Below are 26,918 nucleotides of genomic sequence, written 5' to 3'. Positions count from 1 at the left end.
AATAACAGCACTTACAGATTAGGGGCCAGCTCTAGCAGGGCAGAAATTTGACTGAAAAATTCCAACAACTGACTTGTTGGAAAAGTGGTATCCTATGATGGTTCAGCGTTGAAAGTCACTAAGCTCTTCAGTAAGGCCTTTCTACTGCCAATATGAATAGTATATCAGTATATCTATGAATATTGCATGGCTGTGTGCTCGATGTTATACACCAGTCAGCAACCGGTGTGTCTGAAATAGCCGAATCCACTAATTTGAAGGGGTGTCCACATACACTTTATAAACAAAAGTATCTGGTGTAACCGGTTTAGCATTGATTGCATTCGTTTTGGAACAGGGCTGCCTCCCGGGCATGAACCGGTTGCCCCGTTTTAAAGTCGGTTCAAAACAGAAGTGATATAGGTTCAGCCCTTGGAGTAATGAGTAGGATTATGTGTTTGTGCACATGCAAAAGCGATTGCTTTTGATAAAAACGCTTTATCTGCCTTCCCAATGAAAACTAGTTTAAACATTCGAACATATGTTCTTTGGAAAATAGATGTTGTAGGCTATGTTTATGAATTATGCATTACGCTGCCTTGTTGACAACATGACCAAGCGGCGCAGATTAGGCTCCCTCACTGTTCTTGCCCGTACGTACCACGGGCCATGTCCCAGTGCACCTAATCGAACTCCCTTACCGTGGGTGTGGAAATTGAAGAGTTCCCTAGCGCTGCCACCATCACATTTCTGCTTAGTCATTATCACTGTATGTTTTGTTTGCCCAAGTGATGACTGTATGGGTTATTTCAGTTATTTATTTTGTCGCAAACAGCCTACACCCTTGGATAAGATAAGACGAGTTCAGCTTGGTTTGGTTCTTTTGGTGCTGCTGTCGGTAGAAAAGGTCGCCGAAGTCTTGGGTCCATCTGCACAGTGACAGACTGCAGCATCATCGTGATACCGCGTGACAGTGGCTTCGGATGCACGCGCGAACGACTCTTTGGTTGAAAAATAAGGCGACCGGCTGTTTTGTACAGAGATACGGTTCACGTTTCGTTTTCTCTGGGACCAGTGCATTGTCTGGCAGGAAAACAGGTGAGCAAAGTTGGTTATTTAGCAATTCATGGGCTGTTCTAGGAAACTATGTTCATAATTTTACAGCAACCGTATAGCCATCGGTTGGAAAACACAGAAGCCATCGGAGAGAATAGTTCCTCCCCATTTGACAGCATTTTCTTAAAAACCTCTTAAAGATCGGAGGATCACCTAAAATGACATACACTAATCTAACTGCCTGTAGCTCAGGACATGAAGCAAGGATATGCATATTCTTGATACCATTTGAAAGGAAACACTTTGACGTTTGTGGAAATGTGAAATTAATGTAGGAGAATATAACACATTAGATCTGGTAAAAGATAATACAAAGAAAAAAACATGCGTTTTCTATTTTTGAAATGCAAGAGAAAGGCCTTTATATGATTTAGGAGTCTAGGCGCAATTTAGATTTTGGCATTGTATGGCCACAGTTTTAGACTGATCCAATGAACCATTGCATTACTGTTCAAAATGTTGTATCAAGTCTGCCCAAATGTGCCTAATTGGTTTATTGATACATTTAAGTACATAACTGTGCACTCTCCTCAAACAATAGCATGGTATTATTTCACTGTAGTAGGTACTGTAAATTGGACAGTGCAGATAGATTAACAAAAATGTAAGCTTTCTGGCCATATCAGATATGTTTATGTCCTGGGAAATGTTCTTGTTACTTACAACGTCATGCTAATCACATTAGCGCACGTTAGCTCGGACACCGATCATGTAGAGGTAAAAAACTATCCCCTTTGCATTATCTTCTTTGTGGGAAAAAACTACAGAGATAAACTTCCTTTTACATTTTCCCTGCGCAATATGATTTTCTTCCTTGCAGATATGAGTCAAGGCCAGGGTCAAGATCCTACAGGTCAGGACCAAGATCAGGTCACTGGGATGGTGTGTCTGGAGTCTGACCTGCAAGATGGACAGTAAGATCTTATCACACACCCATCACACAATCAGATAGCTTATTTATATTATAGTACTTCTGCTGCAAATGTAAGATACTAAGTATATTATTCCATAGTAGGCCTAAAGGTAGAGTATTACACACCGACATGCAAGTATTCAAATAACATATTATTACGTTCATGTCATTACCCATGACTGGACGTTAGAGGCCATATGTAAAATACAGTAACACAACTTTATTTGATCCTTTCCATGTTATTCTTATATTTGTCAGCTATCTAAATGTGACTATCTGTTCTCGTCTATAGGATGAAGGAGGTGGAGGTGGATGAGCAGAAGATTCTATTGGTCCGTACCCAGGGCCTGTACAGTGCTGTAGGGAGCAAATGTTCCCACTATGGCGCTCCTCTCATCAAAGGTATTATCTACACACACACACATGCATGCACACACACCCGTCCACATGCACGCACACTCGCAGGAGTGTAAGCAAGTCATGACATGTTCATGGCTGGGCCATGAGTTAACAGATATTATTTATTCTAAACCATTGTGTTGAAAATTGGGTCAACCCATACAGGCTTGTGTGTTTTGGTAGTTTATTCATTCATGTAGAGTGTATTTACATAGAGAACACTGTATTCAAAACTCTGTCATGAAAAATGTAATCTGGTAGGCTTGTTGACAGTTCCATTGATGCAAATGTACAATAATGGCATTTGTCAAGGTGTGTCATTCACCATGCTCTGTGGATGCTGGCTATGCCCTTTTCATACGTCTCACATTACAATCTGATTGGGTGCAAAAACCGTCAGTGCCACTATCATTAGTCATAATCAGGGGTCAAAGTAGGCCGGTACGGTCTGGTGTCCTGGTAAGTAAATCGTGGGGGTAATAAACACAGTTATTAGTCAGATTGGAGAGTGGAGAGAATATTGTGACTACTGTAGTGTTTTGAACAATGGAAATGTCATGCTCTCTCACGTCACAGGAGCCTTAGTCGGGGACAGAGTGAGATGTCCCTTTCATGGTGCGTGCTTCAACATCAAGACTGGAGATATTGAGGAGTATCCTGGCCTGGACTGTTTGCCTAGTTATAAGGTATTAACTTGCTTTATATTAATAATGCAGTTTAATAACTGAGGAACAATAACTGTGAATCAATGGATACTTTGTCTTGAATGTGTTGACTCTGTCACCTACACTAACCCATTTTTATTTTCTAAGGTCAAAGTTGAAGATGGTAAAGTTTATGTGTCAGTAAACAAAAAGGTCAGAAATAATGCATGATTTTCTCAACATAGTCTCTCTTTCCTAAATGTACATGTAGCTTACTGAGTACATTTGGTGCGTAGATGGACCTTATGACTAAAGTATCCATGATCTCCTCAGTCTTTGAAGCTGTACAAGCGGGTGAAGGATATGAGCTGCAGAGTGTCAGGGGTCAGGCACACCATCCTGCTGATAGGAGGAGGTGAGGACTGGGCCTGAAATGTCAGGAAAAAGGGGAGGCTTCTTCAGGGAGTGGAGACCTCAAACCTAAATTATGTGTGTGTGTGTACAGGACCTGCCTCTTTGTTGTGTGCCGAGACTCTGCGACAGAACCGCTACGAAGGTCGAATCGTCATGGTGACCAGGGACACCCTGCCACCAATTGACAAGCCCAAGCTCAGTAAGGTAAGGGTGAAAAGTCATGAGTCAGTTGAAAGCTGGCATAACCACCGCTGTTCTAGAACACTTCCGAAAAGAGCATCTTTTGAGCCCACCGGGGTGTGAAGTTATTTTAGTATCCACAAAGTTTGCAATGCCCCTTCTCTTCCTCTCTTGCTACTCCTCCTCAGGCAATGCATTTGGAGAGTGTTAGCCTCCTCCTTCGGCCAACTGACTTCTTCCAGCAGCATGACATAGAGCTGTGGATGCAAAAGGAGGTGAGACCAGGGGGAGGAATAATGTGGCAATAATTAACCTGTTGACATAGCCTACTGGAGTATCTTTTTACGAGTTGTCAGCCCACACAATGTATTGAAGCCATATAGATAATGTAGCATACTGTCTTTGGTCAGTAGCACCATGTGATCTAACTTGTGATCAAATCCCTGGCGTAATCTAAATGTGTGTGTGTGTGTATTTGCCTGGGTTGTTTGTAGGCAGTATCTGTGAACCCAGTGGAGAAGACAGTGAAGCTGAATGACGGCTCCTTGCATTACTATGACCAGCTGCTCATATCAACAGGCTGCAGGTCAGTGGCCTGTTACTGTTACCCCTCCCTTATCGAACGCCGTTTGGGTCCTTGTGTGTCAAAAAGATCCACGTTAAATTACACTATTTGATGTGTCGATTAACAAAATTCTATTATAGAATATTGTGTGCGCTGACTTTGCATGTGCAGGCCAAGCACCACCACTACAGTCAGTAGCACTGTCAAAGCTGTAAATAAAAAAGTCTGCAAATAAGCAATACCGCGTTGGTAATAAGCCATAATTTGTTCGACTAAATGGGAAAGCAGTGTGAACAGCCTTCTATACTCCGCTTCCATTGTTTTGATCACGCGAAATGGGATATGTTCAGAGTGGCTTCAGAAAGTAATATCGACACGTATACCGATACGGTGAATGAGTTTATCAGGAAGTGCATAGGAGATGTTGTACCCACTGTGACTATTAAAACCTACCCCAACCAGAAACCGTGGATAGATGGGAGCATTCGTCAAAACTGAAAGCGCGAACCACCACATTTAACCAGGCCAAGAAAACTGGGAATATGGAAGAATACAAACAGTGTAGTTATTCCCTCCGCAAAGCAATCAAGCAAGCTAAACATCGGTATAGGAACAAAGTTGAGGGACAAACCCCTTGGCATTTTTCCTATTTTGTTGCCTTACAATCAAGAATTAAAATAGATTTTTTGGGGGGGTTTGTATCATTTGATATACACAACATGCCTACCACTTTGAAGATGCTAAATATTTTTTATTGTGAAACAAACAAGACAAAAAAACTGAACTTGAGCGTGCATTACTATTCACCCCCCCAAAAGTCAATACTTTGTAGAGACACCTTTTGCAGCAATTACAGCTGCAAGTCTCTTGGGATATGTCTCTATAAGCTTGGCACATCTAGCCACTGGGATTTTTGCCCATTCTTCAAGGCAAAACTGCTCCAGCTCCTTCAAGTTGGATGGGTTCCGCTGGTGTACAGCAATCTTTAAGTCATACCACAGATTCTCTATTCGAATGAGGTCTGGGCTTTGATTAGGCCATTCCAAGACTTTTAAATGTTTCCCCTTAAACCACTCAAGTGTTGCTTTAGCAGTATGCTTAGGATCATTGTCCTGCTGGAAGGTGAGCCTCTGTCCCAGTCTCAAATCTCTAGAAGACTGAAATAGGTTTCTCTCAACAATTTCCCTGTATTTAGCGCCATCCATCATTCCTTCAATTCTGACCAGTTTGCCAGTCCCTGCCAATCAAAATATCCCCACAGCATGATGCTGCCACCACCATGCTTCACTGTGGGGATGGTGTTCTCGGGGTGATGAGAGGTGTTGGGTTTGTGCCAGACATAGCGTTTTCCTTGATGGCCAAAAAGCTAAATTCTAGTCTCATCTGACCAGAGTACCTTCTTCCATATGTTTGGGGAGTCTCCCACATGCCTTTTGGCGAACACCAAACGTGTTTGCTTATTTGTTTCTTTAAGCAATGGCTTTTTTCTGGCCACTCTTCCGTAAAGCCCAGCTCTGTGGAGTGTACGGCTTAAAGTGGTCCTATGGACAGATACTCCAATCTCTGCTGTGGAGTTTTGCATCTCCTTCAGGGTTGTCTTTGGTCTCTTTGTTGCCTCTCTGATTAATGCCCTCCTTGCCTAGTCCGTGAGTTTTGGTGGGCGGCCCTCTCTTGGCAGGTTTGTTGTGGTGCCATATTCTTAAAAAAAAAAAAAATGGATTTAATGGTGCTCTGTGGGATCTTCAAAGTTTCTGATATTTTTTTTATAACCCAACCCTGATCTGTACTTCTCCACAACTTTGTCCCTCACCTGTTTGGAGAGCTCCTTGGTTTTCATGGTGCCACTTGCTTGGTGGTGCCCCATGCTTAGTGGTGTTGCAGACTCTGGGGCCTTTCAGAACAGGTGTATATATACTGAGTGTCACGTCCTGACCAGCAGAGGGAGTAGTTGTTTAGTATTGTGGTCAGGACGTGGCAGAAGTACTGGGTATGTGTTTGTCTAGTATTTCTGTTTCTGTGTTGGTCTGTGTGGCTCCCGATCAGGGACAGCTGGTTATCGTTGTTTCTGTTTGGGAGTCATATATTAGGAGTGTGTTTGTCACCTGGTTTTTGTGGGTTGTTTTATTTCGCACTGCTGTATGTAAGTACATAGCCTGTGAAACTGTCTAGTCGTTCATGTTTATTGTTTTCCCGTGTATGCTTTATTCTAAAGTAATTAAAAGATGAGCATTCATATCCTGGCTGCGATTTGGTCTATTCAACACGGCTACACCTGTGACACTGAGATCATGTGACACTTAGATTGCACACAGGTGGACTTTATTTAATTAATTATGTGACTTCTGAAGGTAATTGGTTGCACCAGATCTTATTTAGGGGCTTCATAGCAAAGGGGGTGAATACATATGCACACACCACTTTTCCGTTTTTAATTTTGTATCATTTTTTTTTTGAAACAAGTAATTCTTTTCATTTCACCAATTTGGACTATTTTGTGTATGTCCATTACATGAAATCCAAATAAAAATCCATTTAAATTACAGCTTGTTGTCACATCGGTCGTCGAAAGGGGACCAAGGCGCAGCGTGTAAAGTGCTCATATTTCCTTGATTAATGAAAACACTTAAACCAAAATAACAAAAATGACAGCCAACAGTTCCGTGAAGTACACTGACAAAACGGAAAACAACTACCCACAAAACCCAAAGGGAAAACAGGCTGCCTAAGTATGGCTTCCAATCAGAGACAACGATAGACACCTGCCTCTGATTGGAAACCATACCCGGCCAAAACATAGAAAACAAAACATAGAAATAGAAATCTAGAAAAAGCCCACATATAAACAGAAAACCCAAAACCACCCAAAACAACCACCTGTCACACCCTGACCACTCTACTATGGAAAATGACCTCTTCCAAGGGTCAGGACGTGACACTTGTAATGCAACAAAATAGGAAAAACGCCAAGGGGGTGAATACTTTTGCAAGGCACTGTATGTGGCAGGATCTACAGACAATCACGGATTGCTTACCACCCCAATAGATCCACAGATGATGCAGTCGCCACTACACTGCACACTGCCCTGTCCCATCTGGACAAGAGGCATACATATATAGAATGCTGTTCATTGACTATATCTCAACCCTCCAAGCTTATCAAGCTCGAGGCCCTGGGTCTGAACCCCATCCTGTGCAACTGGGTCCTAGACTTCCTGACAGGTCACCCCCAGGTGGTGAAGGTAGGAAACAACACCTCCTCTTCGCTGATCCTCAACACTGGGGCCCCACAAGGGTGCGTGCTCAGCCCCCTCCTATACTCCCTGTTCACCGTTACTGCGTGGCCACGCTCGCCTCCAACTCAATCATCAAGTTTGCAGGCGACACAACAGTAGTAGGCTTGATTACCAACAACGATGAGACAGCCTACAGGGAGGAGGTGAGGGCTCTGGGAGTGTGGTGCCAGGAAAATAACCTCTCACTCAATGTCAACAAAACTAAGGAGATGATCTTCGACTTCAGGAAACAGCAAAGGGAGCATCGATGGGACCGCAGTGGAGAAGGTGGAAATCTTAAAGGTCCTTGGAGTACACATCACTGACAAACTGAAATGGTCAACCCACACAGACAGCGTGGTGAAGAAGGCACAACAGCGCCTCTTCAACCTCAGGAGGCTGAAGACATTTGGCTTAACACCTAAAACCCTCACAAACTTTTACAGAAGCAGAATTGAGAGCATCCTGTTGGGCTGTATTACTGTCTGGTACGGCAACTGCACTGCCCACAACCGCAAAGCTTTCCAGAGGGTGGTGCGGTCTGCCCAACCCATTACCGGGGGCAAACTTCCCGCCCTCCTGGACACCTACAGCACCCAATGCCATAGGAAGGCCAAAAAGATCATCAAGGACATTAACCACCCGAGCCACTGCCTGTTCACCCCACTATCATCCAGAAGGCGAGGTCAGTACAGGTGCATAAAAGCTGGGACCGACTGCTAAACAGCCATCACTAGCACATCAGAGGCGGCTGCCGATAGACATAGATTAGAAATGGATCACTAGCCACTTTAATAATGTTCTGTATCTAGCATTACTCATCTCATACAGTTGAAGTCGGAAGTTTACATACACCTTAACCAAATAAATTTAAACTCAGTTTTTCACAATTCCTGACATTTAATCCTAGTAAGAATTCCCTGTCTTAGGTCAGTTAGGATCACCACTGTATTTTAAGAATGTGAAATGTCAGAATAATAGTAGAGAGTGATTTATTTTAGCTTTTATTTCTTTCATCACATTCCCAATGGGTCAGAAGTTTACATACAATCAATTAGTATTTGGTAGCATTGCCTTTTAAATTGTTTAAATTGGGTCAAACATTTCAGGTAGCCTTCATCAAGCTTCCCACAATAAGTTGGGTGAATTTTGGCCCATTCCTCCATAACAGAGCTGGTGTAACTGAGTCAGGTTTGTAGGCCTCCTTGCTCGCACACGCTTTTTCAGTTCTGCCCACAAATTCTATATGGGATTGAGGCCAGGGCTTTGTGATGGCCATTCCAATACCTTGACTTTGTTGTCCTTAAGCCATTTTGCCACAACTTTGGAGGTTTGCTTGGGGTCATTGTCCATTTGGAAGACCCGTTTGCGACCAAGCTTTATCTTCCCGACTGATGTCTTGAAATGTTGCTTCAATATATCCACATAATTTTCCATCCTCATGATGCCATCTATTTTGTGAAGCGCACCAGTCCCTCCTGCAGCAAAGCACCCCCACAACATGATGCTGCCACCCCCGTGCTTCACGGTTGGGATGGTGTTCTTCGGCTTGCAAGCCTCCCCCTTTTCCCTCCAAACATAACGATGGTCATTATGGCCAAACAGTTCTATTTTTGTTTCATCAGACCAGAGGCCATTCCTCCAAAAAGTACGATCTTTGTCCCCATGTGCAGTTGCAAACCGTAGACTGGCTTTTTTATGGCGGTTTTGGAGCAGTGGCTTCTTCCTTGCCGAGCGGCCTTTCAGGTTATGTTGATATAGGACTAGTTTTACTGTGGATATAGATACTTTTGTACCTGTTTCCTCCAGCATCTTTACAAGGTCCTTTGCTGTTGTTCTGGGATTGATTTGCACTATTCGCACCAAAGTACGTTCATCTCTAGGAAACAGAACGCGTCTCCTTCCTGAGCAGTATGACGGCTGCGTGGTCCATGGTGTTTATACTTGCGCACTATTGTTTGTAGAGATGAATGTGGTACCTTCAGGCGTTTGGAAATTGCTCCCAAGGATGAACCAGACTTGTGGAGATCTACAATTTGTGGAGGTCTTGGCTGATTTCTTTTGATTTTCCCATGATGTCAAGCGAAGAGGCACTGAGTTTGAAGGTAGGCCTTGAAATACATCCACAGGTACACCTCCAATTGACTCAAAGGATGTCAATTAGCCTATCAGAAGCTTCTACAGCCGTGACATCATTTTCAGGAATTTTCCATGCTGTTTAAAGGCACAGTCAACTTAATGTATGTAAACTTCTGACCCACTGGAATTGTGATACAGTGAAATAATCTGTCTGTAAACAATTGTTGGAAAAATGACTTGTGTCATGCACAAAGTAGATGTCCAAAACGACTTGCCAAAACTATAGTTTGTTAACAAGACGTTTGTGGAGTGGTTGATAAATGAGTTTTAATGACTCCAACCTAAATGTATGTAAACTTCCGACTTCAACTGTATGTATAAACTGCGCTCCACTATTCTACGGCATCTTAGTGTCACGTGCGGAATGAACCGTTTAAGGAGTGAGTCAAGCGCAGGAGACTGAGGTCCGTTGGAACAAACTTAATTTAATAATCCAATGGCAAGATCCATATATTGCTGAGAGCATAACAGTCAAAAAATGACTTAAACGAAGCTCCGCTCAAAAGGCAGACGGGGCGCAGCCCGGCAACCCTAATGCCTATACAATAAAAGTAACACCACACGTAACAAAGAACAATCCCGCACGAATCCTAGCTAAACACAGACGGACTAAATACCCCCCCACTAATGACAAACACAAAACAGGTGCAATCACAAAACAGACATAACTAACAGACACTGAAACACAGATCGGTGGCAGCTAGTAGGCCGGCGACGACGACCGCCGAGCGCCGCTCGACCGAGGAGAGGCGCCACCTTCTGTGGATGTTGTGACACTTAGTCACTTTTAAATTGTGTTTACATATTGCATCACCCATTTCATATGTATATACTGTATTGTATTCTATACTACACCACTGACTGTTAAGATTAGATTAGGAATCACTGGTCACTTTAAGGAAATGAAACGCTAGCCACTTTAGTAATGTATCCATATCTTGCATTACTCATGTGTACATATGTGTAAACTGTACTCTATACTATTCTACGGTATCTTAGTTGCTTTAATTGTTTGTAAATATTGCATCACCAATTTCATATGTATATACTGTACTCTATAATATCCAATGCCGCTCTGACATATGTATATATATTCTTAATCCATTCCTTACTTAGATTTACGTGTATTTTGGGTATATGTTGTGAAACTGTTAGATATTACTGCACTGTCGGAGCTAGAAGCACAAGCATTTCTCTACACCCACAATAACATCTGCTAAACACGTGTATGTGACCAATAGAATTTCATTTGATTTGATTTATCATCCCTAGAGTGAATACAGTACTTGTCAGCACTAAGCAAGAGGATGATATTTTTAGGTCCTTTTGTTGACTACAGTAATCAAATATGGGCACATTTTAAAGAATCAATCGCACTGGTCCCCTGCCTGTCTTGGTATATGCTACCTAGACAATGTCAGAGCCATAGCTATAGGCCTACAGCGTTTGTCACCACATTCTCCATGACAATCACATTCTCATTTGAATTGGTGACCATTTGAATTCTAGATGTCAAACTCTACTGAATCTGTATGCCTACCTAATGCTCTGTCCAATGCTAGCATACTAGCATGTTAGCTGTTGTTTTACCCACGTCTCCCTCTCTTTCTGCCTCCTTGTAGGGCGAGGCCTCTGAGCTGTCCTGGCTCTGAGTTGGAGGGAGTGAGGATACTGCAGAGCTATGAGGACGCCAAGGAGATCCACCAATCCTGTGTGGGAAAGAAGGCTGTGGTCGTTGGAGCCTCCTTCATAGGTTAACCATAAAGAGATCACTTCATACTGTACACTGAGGAGAAGTCCTATTTTTTTAATGTAATTTATAAATGAAATGTATAAGTAGTTAATTAACTATAGGTTTGTGACTTGGTTGCTTACAGTAAGGTGAGGTTGTTGTATTTGATTAGACTTTCATTTGATTTGTGTTCCTCAAAACCAGGTTTTCCCTCATCTGTTTTTACATCGTAGGTATGGAGGTGGCATCCTACTTGGCAGACAAAGCTGCCAGTGTGGCGATGGTTGGCAACGGCTCATATCCCTTTGAGAGGTCCCTGGGCCCAGAGATTGGGAAGATGACAATGCAGGTCTGAGACAATGGTTATCATATGTAATGTACTCTACCTGATACAACACCCACCACTAGGCTACAAACATTTATGAATATGTAACTCCCAAGTTTTGATTGTATAAATCAAACATGAGTGTGCGTTTCTCCTCTGTCGAAGATGTTGGAGGAGAGCAAAGTCAAGTTCTACATGAACGACGGAGTGGTGGAGATCATAGGGGAGAATGGCAAGGTAAAGTAAATCAATATTCACCCAGCAGCAAACATCACCACAACTTATATCACTGTAATGCACGTTATGGACATTCTCTCAAGACCCATAGAGATGATTAAGATGGAAAATTGTTGTTTGTATAGGTGAAAGAGGTTGTTCTGAAAAGCGGTGCGGTTGTGGAAACGGATGTGGTGATAGCAGGGATCGGTAGGTAATCTGATACTTCTGCATATCCTTAAAGATCTATAAAGGATCCATTAGAGTTTCCATCAGCTCACACTTTCCCTGTTAAATCTCTACATGGTCTCTGTGGAACTTTCCCATCCTATTTCCACCATTTCTTTGAATTAACCTGACCTAGGTTCAAATAGTATTCGGTGTACGGCAAGCTCAGTCAAGCAGAGCTGAAATATTTTAATGAAAGTAAATAATATTTGAACCCAGGTCTGATAGATGGGGTTTCACAATGTTGGAGTTATTGATGTAACATCATGGTTGCTCCTTAGGTGTCATCCCTAACTCTGACTTCCTGAAGGAAAGCCAGGTGGAGGTGGATTCTAGAAAGGCTGTCATCGTTGATAAGGTAACCATGATGATGGTTATCATTAACAAGCTATAGTTATGTTGAGGTAATAACTATGGTACTAATGGTTTACAGTCCCCAACACATTGCTGCTTCCCTACAGTTCATGAGAACCAACATTCCAAATGTTTTTGGAGCCGGAGACGTGACGTCCTTCCCTCTCACCATACGGAAAGACCAGAGGGTCAACATTGGACATTGGCAGTTGGCATCAGCTCATGGTAAAATCTAATTTTATTTAACATAACATTTTATTATGTTTCGTAGACAAAAGGTGTAGACTAACAGATATTCTAACTTACGAGTCCTTTTCCAACAATGCAGAGTTAAAAATAAGATAACATGTAAATAGTGACATGAGGAATAAATACCCAGTGAATAATGAATCGAAATAATGAGTAAAAATAACATGGCTATATATAGGAAGGAGAAAATAACATGGTTATATGTATGGAGGAGGAGAAAATAACATGGCTACATATAGGGAGGAGAAAATAACATGGCTCTATATAGGGAGGAGGAAATAACATGGCTACATATAGGGAGGAGAAAATAACATGGCTATATATAGGGAGGAGAAAATAACATGGTTATATGTATGGAGGAGGAAATAACATGGCTATATATAGGGAGGAGAAAATAACATGGTTATATGTATGGAGGAGGAAATAACATGGCTATATATAGGGAGGAGAAAATAACATGGCTACATATAGGGAGGAGAAAATAACATGGTTATATATATGGAGGAGGAGAAAATAACATGGCTACATATAGGGAGGAGAAAATAACATGGCTCTATATAGGGAGGAGGAAATAACATGGCTACATATAGGGAGGAGAAAATAACATGGCTATATATAGGGAGGAGAAAATAACATGGCTATATATAGGGAGGAGAAAATAACACGGCTATATATAGGGAGTAGAAAATAACATGGCTACATATAGGGAGGAGAAAATAACATGGCTATATATAGGGAGGAGGAAATAACATGGCTATATATAGGGAGGAGAAAATAACATGGCTATATATAGGGAGGAGAATATAACATGGCTCTATATAGGGAGGAGGAAATAACATGGCTACATATAGGGAGGAAAAATAACATGGCTATATATAGGGAGGAGAAAATAACACGGCTATATATAGGGAGTAGAAAATAACATGGCTACATATAGGGAGGAGAAAATAACATGGCTATATATAGGGAGGAGAAAATAACACGGCTATATATAGGGAGGAGAAAATAACATGGCTATATATAGGGAGGAGAAAATAACATGGCTATATATAGGGAGGAGAAAATAACATGGCTATATATAGGGAGGAGAAAATAACATGGCTACATATAGGGAGGAGAAATAACATGGTTATATATATGGAGGAGGAGAAAATAACATGGCTACATATAGGGAGGAGAAATAACATGGCTCTATATAGGGAGGAGGAAATAACATGGCTACATATAGGGAGGAGAAAATAACATGGCTATATATAGGGAGGAGAAATAACATGGCTATATATAGGGAGGAGAAAATAACACGGCTATATATAGGGAGTAGAAAATAACATGGCTACATATAGGGAGGAGAAAATAACATGGCTATATATAGGGAGGAGGAAATAACATGGCTATATATAGGGAGGAGAAAATAACATGGCTATATATAGGGAGGAGAATATAACATGGCTCTATATAGGGAGGAGGAAATAACATGGCTACATATAGGGAGGAGAAAATAACATGGCTATATATAGGGAGGAGAAAATAACACGGCTATATATAGGGAGTAGAAAATAACATGGCTACATATAGGGAGGAGAAAATAACATGGCTATATATAGGGAGGAGAAAATAACACGGCTATATATAGGGAGGAGAAAATAACATGGCTACATATAGGGAGGAGAAAATAACACGGCTATATACAGGGGGGAGAAAATAACATGGCTACATATAGGGAGGAGAAAATAACATGGCTATATATAGGGAGGAGAAAATAACACGGCTATATATAGGGAGGAGAAAATAACATGGCTACATATAGGGAGGAGAAATAACATGGCTATATATAGGGAGGAGAAAATAACATGGCTATATATAGGAAAGGGAAAATAACATGGCTATATATAGGGAGGAGAAAATAACATGGCTACATATAGGGAGGAGGAAATAACATGGCTATATATAGGGAGGAGAAAATAACTTGGCTATATATAGGGAGGAGTAAATAACACGGCTATATATAGGGAGGAGAAAATAACACGGCTACATATAGGGAGGAGAAAATAACATGGCTATATATAGGGAGGAGAAAATAACATGGCTATATATAGGGAGTAGAAAATAACATGGCTACATATAGGGAGGAGAAAATAACACGGCTATATACAGGGAGGAGAAAATAACATGGCTATATACAGGGGGGAGAAAATAACATGGCTACATATAGGGAGGAGAAAATAACATGGCTATATATAGGGAGGAGAAAAAATAACATGGCTACATATAGGGAGGAGAAATAACATGGCTATATATAGGGAGGAGGAAATAACATGGCTATATATAGGGAGGAGAAAAAAACATGGCTATATATAGGGAGGAGAATATAACATGGCTCTATATAGGGAGGAGGAAATAACATGGCTACATATAGGGAGGAGAAAATAACATGGCTATATATAGGGAGGAGAAAATAACACGGCTATATATAGGGAGTAGAAAATAACATGGCTACATATAGGGAGGAGAAAATAACATGGCTATATATAGGGAGGAGAAAATAACACGGCTATATATAGGGAGGAGAATATAACATGGCTCTACATAGGGAGGAGGAAATAACATGGCTACATATAGGGAGGAGAAAATAACATGGCTATATATAGGGAGGAGAAAATAACACGGCTATATATAGGGAGTAGAAAATAACATGGCTACATATAGGGAGGAGAAAATAACACGGCTATATATAGGGAGGAGAAAATAACACGGCTATATATAGGGAGGAGAAAATAACATGGCTACATATAGGGAGGAGAAAATAACACGGCTATATACAGGGGGGAGAAAATAACATGGCTACATATAGGGAGGAGAAAATAACATGGCTATATTTAGGGAGGAGAAAATAACACGGCTATATATAGGGAGGAGAAAATAACATGGCTACATATAGGGAGGAGAAATAACATGGCTATATATAGGGAGGAGAAAATAACATGGCTATATATAGGAAAGGGAAAATAACATGGCTATATATAGGGAGGAGAAAATAACATGGCTATATATAGGGAGGAGTAAATAACACGGCTATATATAGGGAGGAGAAAATAACACGGCTACATATAGGGAGGAGAAAATAACATTGCTATATATAGGGAGGAGAAAATAACATGGCTATATATAGGGAGTAGAAAATAACATGGCTACATATAGGGAGGAGAAAATAACACGGCTATATACAGGGAGGAGAAAATAACATGGCTATATACAGGGGGGAGAAAATAACATGGCTACATATAGGGAGGAGAAAATAACATGGCTATATATAGGGAGGAGAAAAAATAACATGGCTATATATAGGAAAGTGAAAATAACATGGCTATATATAGGGAGGAGAAAATAACATGGCTACATATAGGGAGGAGAAAATAACATGGCTATATATAGGGAGGAGAAAATAACATGGCTATATATAGGAAAGGGAAAATAACATGGCTATATATAGGGAGGAGAAAATAACATGGCTACATATAGGGAGGAGAAAATAACATGGCTACATATAGGGAGGAGAAAATAACATGGCTATATATAGGGAGGAGAAAATAACATGGCTATATATAGGAAAGGGAAAATAACACGGCTACATATAGGGAGGAGAAAATAACATGGCTACATATAGGGAGGAGAAATAACATGGCTATATATAGGGAGGAGAAAATAACAGGGCTACATATAGGGAGGAGAAAATAACATGGCTACATATAGGGAGGAGAAAATAACATGGCTATATATAGGGAGGAGAAAATAACATGGCTATATATAGGGAGTAGAAAGGGAGGAGAAAATAACATGGCTATATATAGGGAGTAGAAAATAACATGGCTATATATAGGGAGGAGAAAATAACATGGCTATATATAGGGAGTAGAAAATAACATGGCTATATATGTCACGTCCTGACCATAGAAAGCTCTTATTTTCTATGATGGAGTAGGTCAGGGCGTGACTGGGGGTTTTTCTAGTTATTATTTTCTATGTGGGGTTCTAGTTTAGTTTTTCTATGTTTGGGTGATTTGTATGATTCCCAATTAGAGGCAGCTGGTAATCGTTGTCTCTAATTGGGGATCATACTTAAGTAGCTTGTTTTTCAGTTGTGGGTTATGGGATATTGTTTATGTGTAGTTGCATTGTTAGTCACGGTTCGTTTATTCTTTATTTGTTTTGTATTTTTCTAAAGTTTCACTATCTAATAAATTATGTGGAACGCTACTCACGCTGCGCCTTGGTCTGATCATTATTATGACGAACGTGACAGAATATCCCATCCGACCAGGACCAAGCAGCGTGACCAGGTGAAGGAGTCCTGGACTTGGGAAGAGATTCTGGATAGGTCTCCCACCTTCCATGGCGGGAGACGCAAGCTGTGAAGGAAGGACAGCGACGACGACAGGGTTCGCTGCCACGACACAAGCCCAAGAAGCAACCTCAAAATATTTTTTTTGGGGGGGGGCACATGTGTTGGGGCGAGTCGGAGAGCGAAGAGGAATATTGGGGTGAGTCAGAGTCCGTTGAGGAGTTATTGGATAAATTGGAGGAGAGTGAACGGAGGGGAGATTTAGAGACTTTCGAGGAATTGTTGGATAAATTGGAGGAGAGTGAAGAGAGAGAGCTGTTGGTTTGGTGTAGTATGCATGGCATTCGCCCTGAGGAGCGTGTTAGTCGTCCAATGCCACCTGTGTCAGCTCCCCGTACTTGTACTGAGAAGTGTGTTAAAGTTCCGGTACAATTGAGGCCGGCTATACGCACCAGGTCTCCAGTGCGCCTTCACAGCCCAGTACGTCCTGTGTCACCTCCTCGTACTCTCCCTGAAGTTCGTGTCCCCAGTCCGGTGTGTCCTGTGCCTGCTCCCAGCACTCGCCCTAAAGTGCGTGTCACCAGTCCGGTGCTTGCTGTATCGGCCTTACGCATCAGGCCTCTAGTGCGCCTTCACAGTCCAGGATATCCTGTGCCAGCACTACACACTGTGTCGCCAGTGCGCCTTCACAGCCCAGTGCGTCCTGTGCCAGCGCCCCGCACTTGCCGGGCTAAAGTGAGCATCCAGCCAGGACGGGTTGTGTCAGCTCTACGCTCCAGACCTCCAGTGCACCTCCACGGTCCAGTATATCCTGCACCGGTTGTACGCACCAGGTCTCCAGTGTGCCTCCACAGCCCAGTGCGTCCTGTGCCTGCTCCCCACACTCGCCCTGAAGTGCGAGGCACCAGTTTGGCACCACCTGTGCTGGCTCCACGCACTAGGTCTCCAGTGCGCATTCCCAGTCCAGTACATCCTGTGTCTCCTCCTCGCACTCTTCCTGAAGTGCGTGTCCTCAGTCAGGTACGTCCTGTGCCTGCTCCCCGCACATGCCCTGAGGTGCGTGTTACCAGTCTGGCGCCACCTCTGCCGGCCCCACGCATCAGGCCTCCAGTGCGCCTTCCCGTTCCAGAGCTTCAGGCGACGGTCCCTAGTCCAGAGCTTCCGGCGACAGTTCCCAGTCCAGAGCTTCCGGCGACAGTTTCCAGTCCAGAGCTTCCGGCGACGGTCCACAGTCCGGAACCTCCTGGGACGGTCCACAGCCCGGAGCCTCCTGAGACGGTCCACAGCCCGGAGCCTCCAGAGACGGTCCACGGCCCGGAGCCTCCAGAGACGGTCCACGGCCCGGAGCCTCCAGAGACGGTCCACGGCCCGGAGCCTCCAGAGACGGTCCACGGCCCGGAGCCTCCAGAGACGGTCCACGGCCCGGAGCCTCCAGAGACGGTCCACGGCCCGGAGCCTCCAGAGACGGTCCACGGCCCGGAGCCTCCAGAGACGGTCCGGAGTCTCCAGCGACGGTCCGCGGTCCAGAGTCTCCAGCGACGGTCCGCGGTCCAGAGTCTCCAGCGGCGGTCCAGAGTCTCCAGCGACGGTCCGCGGTCCAGAATCTCCAGCGACGGTCCGCGGTCCAGAGTCTCCAGCGACGGTCCGCGGTCCAGAGTCTCCAGCGACGGTCCGCGGTCCAGAGCCTCCAGCGACGGTCGGCGGTCCAGAGCCTCCACCGATGCTGGCGGATTCGCAGGATAAGAGGGTTCTTCGTCCTGCACCAGAGCCGCCTCCAATGCTGGCGGATCCGCAGGATGAGGGGGTTCTTCATACTTAAGTAGCTTGTTTTTCAGTTGTGGGTTATGGGATATTGTTTATGTGTAGTTGCATTGTTAGTCACGGTTGGTTTATTCTTTATTTGTTTTGTATTTTTCTAAAGTTTCACTTTCTAATTAATTATGTGGAACACTACTCACGCTGCGCCTTGGTCCGATCATTATTATGACGAACGTAACAATATATAGGGAGTAGAATATAACATGGCTCTATATAGGGAGTAGAAAATAACATGGCTATATATAGGGAGGAGAAAATAACATGGCTATATATAGGGAGGAGAAAATAACATGGCTATATATAGGGAGAAAATAACATGGCTACATATAGGGAATACCAGTACCTACTAGATGTGCAGGTAATTGAGGTAGCTACGTACTGTACATATACTGTAGGTAGGGATAAAGTGACTAGGCAACAGGATAGATAATAGACAGTAGCAGCAGCGATGTGGTAAGTGTGTGTGTGTTTGTGATGTCATTATGCATGTGTGTTCATGTTATGTGTGTGTGTGTGGGCGTATGTAGTGTGTGTGTTGGGGTTTAAGTATGTATGTGTGAGTGTGTGTGTAGAGTGTGTGCACAGAGTCGGTGCAAGAGAGTTAGTGCAAAAAAGGGTCATTGCAGGTAGTTTGGGAAGCCATTTGATTAGCTATTAAGCAGCCTTGTTTAGAAGTCTTATGGCTTGGGGGTAGAAGCTGTTCAGGGTCCTGTTGGTTCCAGTGCATTGGTATTGCTTGCCGTGCGGTGGCAAAGAGAACAGTCTGTGGCTTGGTTAGCTGGAATCTTTGAGAATGTTTTGTGCCTTCCTCTGACACCGCCTGTATAGAGATCCTGGATGACAGGGAGCCCTTTTTGAGGATCTGATGGCCCATGCCAAGTCTTTTCAGCCTCCTGAGGGGAAAGAGACGTTGTCGTGCTCTCTTCATGACTGTGTTGGTGTGTTTGGACCATGATAGATCCTTAGTGATGTGAACACTGAGGAACTTGAAGCTCTCGACCCACTCCACTACAGCCCCGTTGATGTGAATGGGAGCGTGCTCGGCCCTCAAATTTCCTGTAGTCCACAATCCGCTCCTTTGTCTTACTGACATTGAGGGAGAGGTTGTTGTCCTGGCACCACACTGCTAGGTCTGACCTCCTCCCTATAGGTTGTCTCATTGTCGACAGTGATCAGGCCTACCACTGTCGTGTCATCAGCAAACTTAACATGGTGTACAGGAGGGGACTAAGCACGCAGGAGGGGACTAAGCACACACCCATGAGGGGCCCCCGTATTGAGGGTCAGTGTGGCAGAAGTGTTGTTGCCTACCCTCACCACCAGGATCCAGTTGCAGAGGGAGATGTTCAGTCCCAGGGACCTTAGCTTAGTGATAAGCTTTGAGGGCACTATGGTGCTGAACTCTGAGCTGTAGTCAATGAACATCATTCTCATGTAGGTGTTCCTTTTGTCCAAGTGGGAAAGGGCAATGGGGAGTGCAATAGAGATTGCGTCATCTGTGGATCTGGGGAGGTATGGGATGATGGTCTGGGATGATGGTGATGATGTGAGCCATGACCAGTCTTTCAAAGCACTTCATGGCTACAAATGTGAATGTTATGGGGCTATAGTCATTTAGACAGGTTACCTTGGTGTTCTTGGGCACAGGAAATATGGTGGTCTGCTTGAAACATGTAGGTATTACAGACTGGGTCAGGGAGAGGTTGCAGCCTTGTGAATGTTAACCTGTTTATTAAAGGACTTACTCACATCAGCTACGGAGAGCATGATCACCAGTCGTCTGGAACAGAAGGTGCTCTCAAGCATGATTCAGTGTTGCTTGCCTCGAAGCGAGCAAACAAGGCATTTATCTCGTCTGGTAGGCTCGTGTCACTGGGCAGCTTGTGACTGCCCCTGCTACATCCAATGAGCGTCAGAGCCGGTGTAGTAGGATTCGGTAGCAGGATTTCTTATATGCGTCCGGGTTAATGTTCGGCACCTTGAAAGAGGCAACTCTAGCCATTTAGCTCAGGGCGGATGTTACCTGTAATCCATGGCTTCTGGTTAGGATATGTACGTACGGTCACTGTGGGGACAATGTCATTGATGCACTTATTAATGAAGCCGGTGAGAAAAAAAAGACTGCTATGCCTGTATTCTTCATTCATGATCCTGAAGCTTTTGTCCCAGCCTATCACTAACACACCTGATTCAGCACAAAAAAACAGAAGTCAACCACTATGGATATGGCAACGAGAGAATGTCAATTGGTTGGATGTTAGAAATAGAATGAACATTTTTAATGTGTTTGCTTTTTCCTCAGGAAGGGTTGCAGCACTGAATATGTTACAGAAGCAGATTAAGATCGATTCTGTTCCTTTCTTCTGGACAGTGCTGCTAGGGAAGAGTGTCCGCTACACAGGTGATAATCCGAGATGAGATAGTGATACCTCTAAACTCTTAGAAAAAGGGTTCCAAACGAGTTCCATGTAAAACCCTCTGGAAAATGTTCCACATGGAACCCAAAAGGGTTCTACCTGGAACCAAAAATGGTTCTTCAAAGGGTTCTCCTATGGGGACAGCCGAAGAACCCTTTCAGGTTCTAGATAGCACATTTGTTTCTGTTTTATTCTACGCTCTTAGAAACAGTCACTGTTCAATTAACTTACAGTGCATTTGGAAAGTTTTCAGACCCCTTGACTTTTTCCACATTTTGTTACGTTACAGCCTTATTCTAAAATGGATTACATAATTTGTTCCCCTCATCAATCTACACACAATACCCCATAATGACGAAGCAAAAACAGCACATTTATAAAAATTAAAAAAACTTCAATATCATATTTACACAAGTATTCAGACCCTTTACTCAGTAATTTGTTGAAGCATGTTTGGCAGCGATTACAGCCTAGAGTCTGTTTCGATACGACGCTACAAGCTTGGCACACTTGTATTTGGGGAGTTTCTCCCATTCTTCTCTGCATATCCTCTCAAGCACTGTCAGGTTGGATGGGGAGCGTCGCTACATGGCTATTTTCAGGTCTCTCCAGAGATGGTCGATCGGGTTCAAGTGCGGGCTCTTGCTGGGCCACTCAAGGACATTCAGAGACTTGTCCACTCCTGCATTGTTTTGGCTGTGTTCTTAGAGTCGTTGTCCTGTTGGAAAGTGAACCTTCGCCCCATTCTGAGGTCACCTCCTTGACCAAGGCCCTTCTCCCCAGATTGCTCAGTTTGGTCGGGCAGCCAGCTCTAGGAAAAGTCTTGGTGGATCCAAACTTCTTCCATTTAAGAATGATGGAGGCCACTGTGTTCTTTGGGACCTTCAATGCTGCATTTTTTGGTACCCTTTCCCAGATCTGTGCCTTGACACAATCCTGTCTTGCAGCTCTACGGACAATTCCTTCGACCTCATGGCTTGGTTTTAGCTCTGACATGCACTGTCAACTGTGGGACCTTGTATTGACAAGTGTGTGCCTTTCCAAATCATTTCCAATCAATTGAATTTACCACAGGTGGACTCCAATCAAGTTGTAGAAACATCTCAAAGAAGATCAATGGAAACAGGATGCACGTGAGCTTAATTTCAAGTCTCATAGCAAATATTCTGAATACTTATGTAAATAAGGTATCTGTTTTTTATTTTTAAGAAATTTGCAAAAATTGTATGACAATTTTCATATTGTCATTATGGGGTATTGTTTGTAGATTGATGAGGATTTTTTTGATATAATACATTTTAGAATAAGGCTGTATCATAACAAAATGTAGAAGAAGTCAAGGGGTCTGAATACTTTCCGAATGCACTGTACGTTGTCTTATTTGTCTCTCATACCTTTTGTTTCCAAGGCTACGGTGAAGGATACACAGAGATCATATTCAAGGGCAAAGTTGAGGAGAGGAAGTTCCTAGCTTTCTATATCAAGTAAGTGACAATGCATTGCTTTACATTCCCTTTCTGTTTTGGTCGGTAGTTTTGTAAATGTCATATCTATGCCTAAGATGCATCGTGTGTAGTTGGGCACAACGTAGGAAAATGTTTTGCAACGGAAATTAAAATGACCGTTCTTATTGGACAGGACAAGTTCTGTTTTAATATGTTTCTTGGGGGCCTTCCGAGTGGCGCAGCGAACTAAGGCATTGCATCGCAGTGCAAGAGGTGTTACTACAGACCCGGGTTCATTCCCAGGCTATGCCACGTGGCCGGGAGTCCCATAGGATGGTGCACAATTGGCCCAGCGTCGTCCGGGTTTGGCCAGGGGGCTTTACTTGGCTCATCGTGCCCTAGCAACTCCTTGTGGTGGGTCGGGTGCCTGCAGGCTGACCCCGGTCGCCAGTTGAAAGGTGTTTCCTCCGACACATTGGTGCGGCTGGCTTCCGGGTTAAGCTGACGGGTGTTAAGGAGCGCGGTTAATCGGGTCATGTTTTGGAGGACACATGATTCCACCTTCGCCTCTCCCGAGCCCGTTGGGATGTTGGAGAGATGAGCCAAGATCGAAAAAGGGGGGTAAAAATAGAAAAAGACAATTTAAATAAATATAATTTTCCTTGAACACATCTCTGAAAGCATACATATGTGATCACCAGGGATGATCAGGTGGTGGCAGCAGCCAGTCTGATGTTTGACCCTGCTGTCGCTCGACTGGCAGAGATGATGTCAAACGGATTAGTCATAACCAAGGCACAGGCACAGTGAGTTACCATTTTATATGTACACAGGCAAGAGAAATATATGAGAGAAAGAGACAGTGTGTTCATGCCTTAGAATGGTGATAAGTTAATCAAAATGTTGTATTTCCCACATAATCTTAGTTTACGTCTCTTTTGTAGGTCTGATGACCTCAGTTGGTTGCAAATGTAAACCTCCTCTTCCTGCAACACTCCATGGTCAATGCCCAGGTCGACGGTACCTCCTTTAACCCTCAAATCAATATATATATATATATATATATATATATATATAAAAAACATTTTCTTACTCTTCTCTCTGTTTCCTTATCACTCTTTATTCTTTCCCCTCTTGCCAAAGTCAATTTTTCCATTAACACCAAACCAAAGGCCATTCAGATCTGTCCAAGGCACTGTAACCATGGTTACAGACGACTTTGATTCCATTCTTGTTCCCTGGCCTGTGTGCCCTTTGATGACACATCAAATTAGCAAGAACAACTCTGTAATATACAGTGAGTGGGAACAGCATAATAAAATTAACTCAAATGGCAACAATTCAGACTTTATTGAAGGCTTTGAGATGTAGAGACTAGACCGTAGCTGTTACAACAGACAGAGAGAGATGGACAAGGGATTAAATGATCTGTATAACTAAGACAGTAATCTGCTAGTTCGTTAAACATGGTACTGTTACTGTACAATAAAAAGCCAATTGGTCTCAGGAATATGTTTGCTGATCAAAAACTACTGGGTGTTCTGTGTGATCTGTAGTTTTTTAAATCTTCTTAGGAATAAAATGACTATTCTATGACATGTCTTCATTGCCTTTGAATGTCTTTACAGTTACGGTATTTGGAATAATGGTAGTCTATCACACATTTTCTCAATACACAATAGACCTATGCTCCATATGCTGTGGTTCAGGTGGTGAGAAATAAGAGTAGCTGCCTAGGGATATCAAGGTCCTCCAGTGTCCCAGAAGTATCCCTGAAGCCCCGGCCCGCCCTAATATTGAATGTGATGCGTTGCCTGTCAGGAATGGAGTGGGGGGAAGATAGAATGGTGTTGAAAAAGCACTGTTAAGGTCATCACTGGATTATGGAAGTGTAACAGCATATGAAACAGCAGCTCAGACATCTTTAAAAAAGCTAGATGTAATCCAGGCCCAAGCCCTAAGAATATGTTGTGGAGCACTCAGGACCTCCGGTGGCAGCGATGCAGATAGAGGTGGGAGAGATGCTGTTAAAGTTAAGAAGACAACAGCTAACCATGACATTGGGTAAATCTACAAGGACATAAGGTTACAAGTCCTACAAAAAAGGTACTTCTAGAGTGCTGGGAACATTAACAAAATCTGAATATAAGTGTGGATAGGCAATAGCATGGCAAGAGAGATGGGGTTGTTTGGGAGGGAGTTTAGGCCCACTTCGTTCTTCCTGCTATCCCACCTTGGTTGCTCCCCAGCCAGTGATAGATCTAGGATTGCTTGAGAGATTAAGAGCTGTTGAGGAATAGATTCCGTTGTAAGTGAACATTTAAGAACACAATACTATGCCTTCTTGAATATATTCACAGATGGATCTAAGGACCCTAAAACAGGGAGGACAAGTGCAGCTTCTAGTGTTCCTGAGTTTAAGGTGGCAGTGACAAAATAGCCACAAATAATTTATCTGTTTACACAATGGAGTTGATGGCCATACTCTTGGCTGCAGAGTGGCTGGAGGAGACAGGGTAGTCATCTGCTCTGACTCTGGTGTAGCACGGATTACCTTAAATTAATTTGTGTCTCAAAGCAGATAGGATGTATTGTATGTTTTGTAAAGGGTGGTTAAAAACAGTGGTTAGAAGCAAAGGGAGGTCCTCAGGCCGAGAGAGAAGGGAGGAAAATGTAATCACAAGGCTGAGACTGGGACACACAATGCTCAATAATACATTGAAATTGGTGGGGAAACATCCAACTGGGAGGTGTGATCATTGTCAGGAGGAGATGGAGACAGTGGAACACATTCTATTTCAGTGCCAGAAATATTGGAGGGAAAGGGAGCGATTGTTATTAGGTTTGAGGAGTAATGGGGTTGAAGAGACAAGATTAAGTGCACTGCTGGGGAAATCTTCAGGGGGATGTAGTATTGAATTATGTATTTCGTGTCCTTAAGAGACGAGTATATTGGGTAGGATTTAGGCCTTTTCTGTCTCTGGTTCACACTCCAGTCCAGTTGGTGGCGGTAATGCACCTTAAAGTTGGTTGCCAACCGCCATGTAAAATCCCCAGAAGAAGAAGGAGGCGAAGACCTGGCTCTGCGGTAGCTAGCTAGTTGTTCATTATGATGGAGGAGGAAGAATTGGAATTTGCGGAGGATTTGGAGGCTATTTTGCACCTTACTCCAGAGGTGCAGTTGGCCATCGAGCAGGTAATCGTGTGCTAAGTGGGATAGTTTCTTATCTACAATGAAAATAGTAATCTGTATTTAGGCATGAGCTAGATAGCTAGCTTACCTAATGTTAGCTGTGTTGTTGTCCTAGTTAGCCTGCCAGCTACATTAGGGTTGTTAGCTGTTTTAGGGACCTTTGCGTACAGCTAGATAAGTTATTTAAAATACATGTAAACAGTCATTGTCTCTGAAGTTTTGTATTTCAAGCTAGGTAACGTTAACTGACTAGCTAGCTTTGTCTAACAACAGCAACCTCCCCTTTGGTAAAAGCCAGACAGATTGCCACCCCGGCCTTACTGGTACCTGTCATTGAAACTGACACTAACACGGATTCCAAACCGGATGCGCGCGTGTACCATCGAGCATAAATGTATTGTGTCCCCCCACACCAAACGCGATCATAACACGCAGGTTAAAATATAAAAACAAACTCTGAACCAATTCTATTAATTTGGGTACAGGTCAAAAATCATTAAACATTTATGGCAATTTAGCTAGCTAGCTTGCACTTGCTAGCTAATTTGTCCTATTTAGATAGCTTGCTGTTGCTAGCTAATTTGTCCTGGGATATAAACATTTGAGTTATTTTACCTGAAATGCACAAGGTCCTCTACTCCGACAATTAATCAACACAAAACGGTCAACCGAATCGTTTCTAGTCATCTCTCCTCCAAGGCTTTTTCTTCTCTTGACTTTATATTGCCCCTAGGCACTGTGCGGTCACCCGTAGGTAATGGTTACGCTTTGGGTGCAGGTGGTGGGAGTTGAACCACCGTTGAAGAGGCCGGATATGGAGCAGGCCCAGGGGAATCAACAAGGCAGGTTAGGGCAGATACCACCCACCCCTGCCGAAAGTGGTCGAGGCAAGATAAGATCGCCTGAACGCTGCTGGTGGGCAGGCGTGCTCTCATGAGAACTGAGTCCAGTTCCATGCCAATGAAGGCGATCCTCTGGGTG

At 43.2% G+C, this 26,918-nt stretch overlaps 2 protein-coding genes across 2 annotated transcripts in view; both read left to right on the top strand.

Moving 5' to 3' along the window:
* The first annotated feature begins 684 nt into the window (after positions 1–684).
* Positions 685–24,342, top strand: aifm4 (apoptosis inducing factor mitochondria associated 4). Its single transcript, XM_029715148.1, has 19 exons — positions 685–1,077; positions 1,916–2,009; positions 2,301–2,410; positions 2,984–3,093; positions 3,220–3,264; positions 3,385–3,466; positions 3,557–3,669; positions 3,834–3,920; positions 4,140–4,231; positions 11,244–11,374; positions 11,587–11,702; positions 11,844–11,915; positions 12,041–12,104; positions 12,404–12,480; positions 12,584–12,701; positions 21,185–21,283; positions 22,708–22,783; positions 23,446–23,550; positions 23,689–24,342. Exons 1-19 carry the CDS (start codon positions 963–965, stop codon positions 23,717–23,719), a joined length of 1,737 nt encoding a protein of 578 aa, XP_029571008.1. The 5' UTR covers positions 685–962; the 3' UTR covers positions 23,720–24,342.
* A 1,448-nt stretch (positions 24,343–25,790) lies between these two features.
* LOC115163351 (vacuolar protein sorting-associated protein 53 homolog) overlaps positions 25,791–26,918 on the top strand; it is a 34,393-nt gene continuing 33,265 nt past the window's right edge. Inside the window, exon 1 of the mRNA XM_029715147.1 lies at positions 25,791–25,940. Within this exon, the coding sequence (XP_029571007.1) occupies positions 25,854–25,940 (87 nt within the window). The 5' untranslated portion in view covers positions 25,791–25,853. The remainder of the gene's footprint in view (positions 25,941–26,918) is intronic.

This window comes from Salmo trutta, chromosome 26 (genome assembly GCF_901001165.1).
Source record: "Salmo trutta chromosome 26, fSalTru1.1, whole genome shotgun sequence".
Taxonomy (NCBI): Eukaryota; Metazoa; Chordata; class Actinopteri; order Salmoniformes; family Salmonidae; genus Salmo; species Salmo trutta.
This window is presented reverse-complemented; position numbering and strand designations above follow the sequence as displayed.

Excerpts from the sequence above, each read along its gene's own strand:
- aifm4 (XM_029715148.1), top strand. The coding sequence starts at position 963 with ATGCACGCGCGAACGACTCTTTGGTTGAAAAATAAGGCGACCGGCTGT. Across the intron at positions 1,078-1,915 it reads ATTGTCTGGCAGGAAAACAG|ATATGAGTCAAGGCCAGGGT; the intron begins GTGAGCAAAGTT and ends TCTTCCTTGCAG. Across the intron at positions 11,703-11,843 it reads TTGGGAAGATGACAATGCAG|ATGTTGGAGGAGAGCAAAGT; the intron begins GTCTGAGACAAT and ends CCTCTGTCGAAG.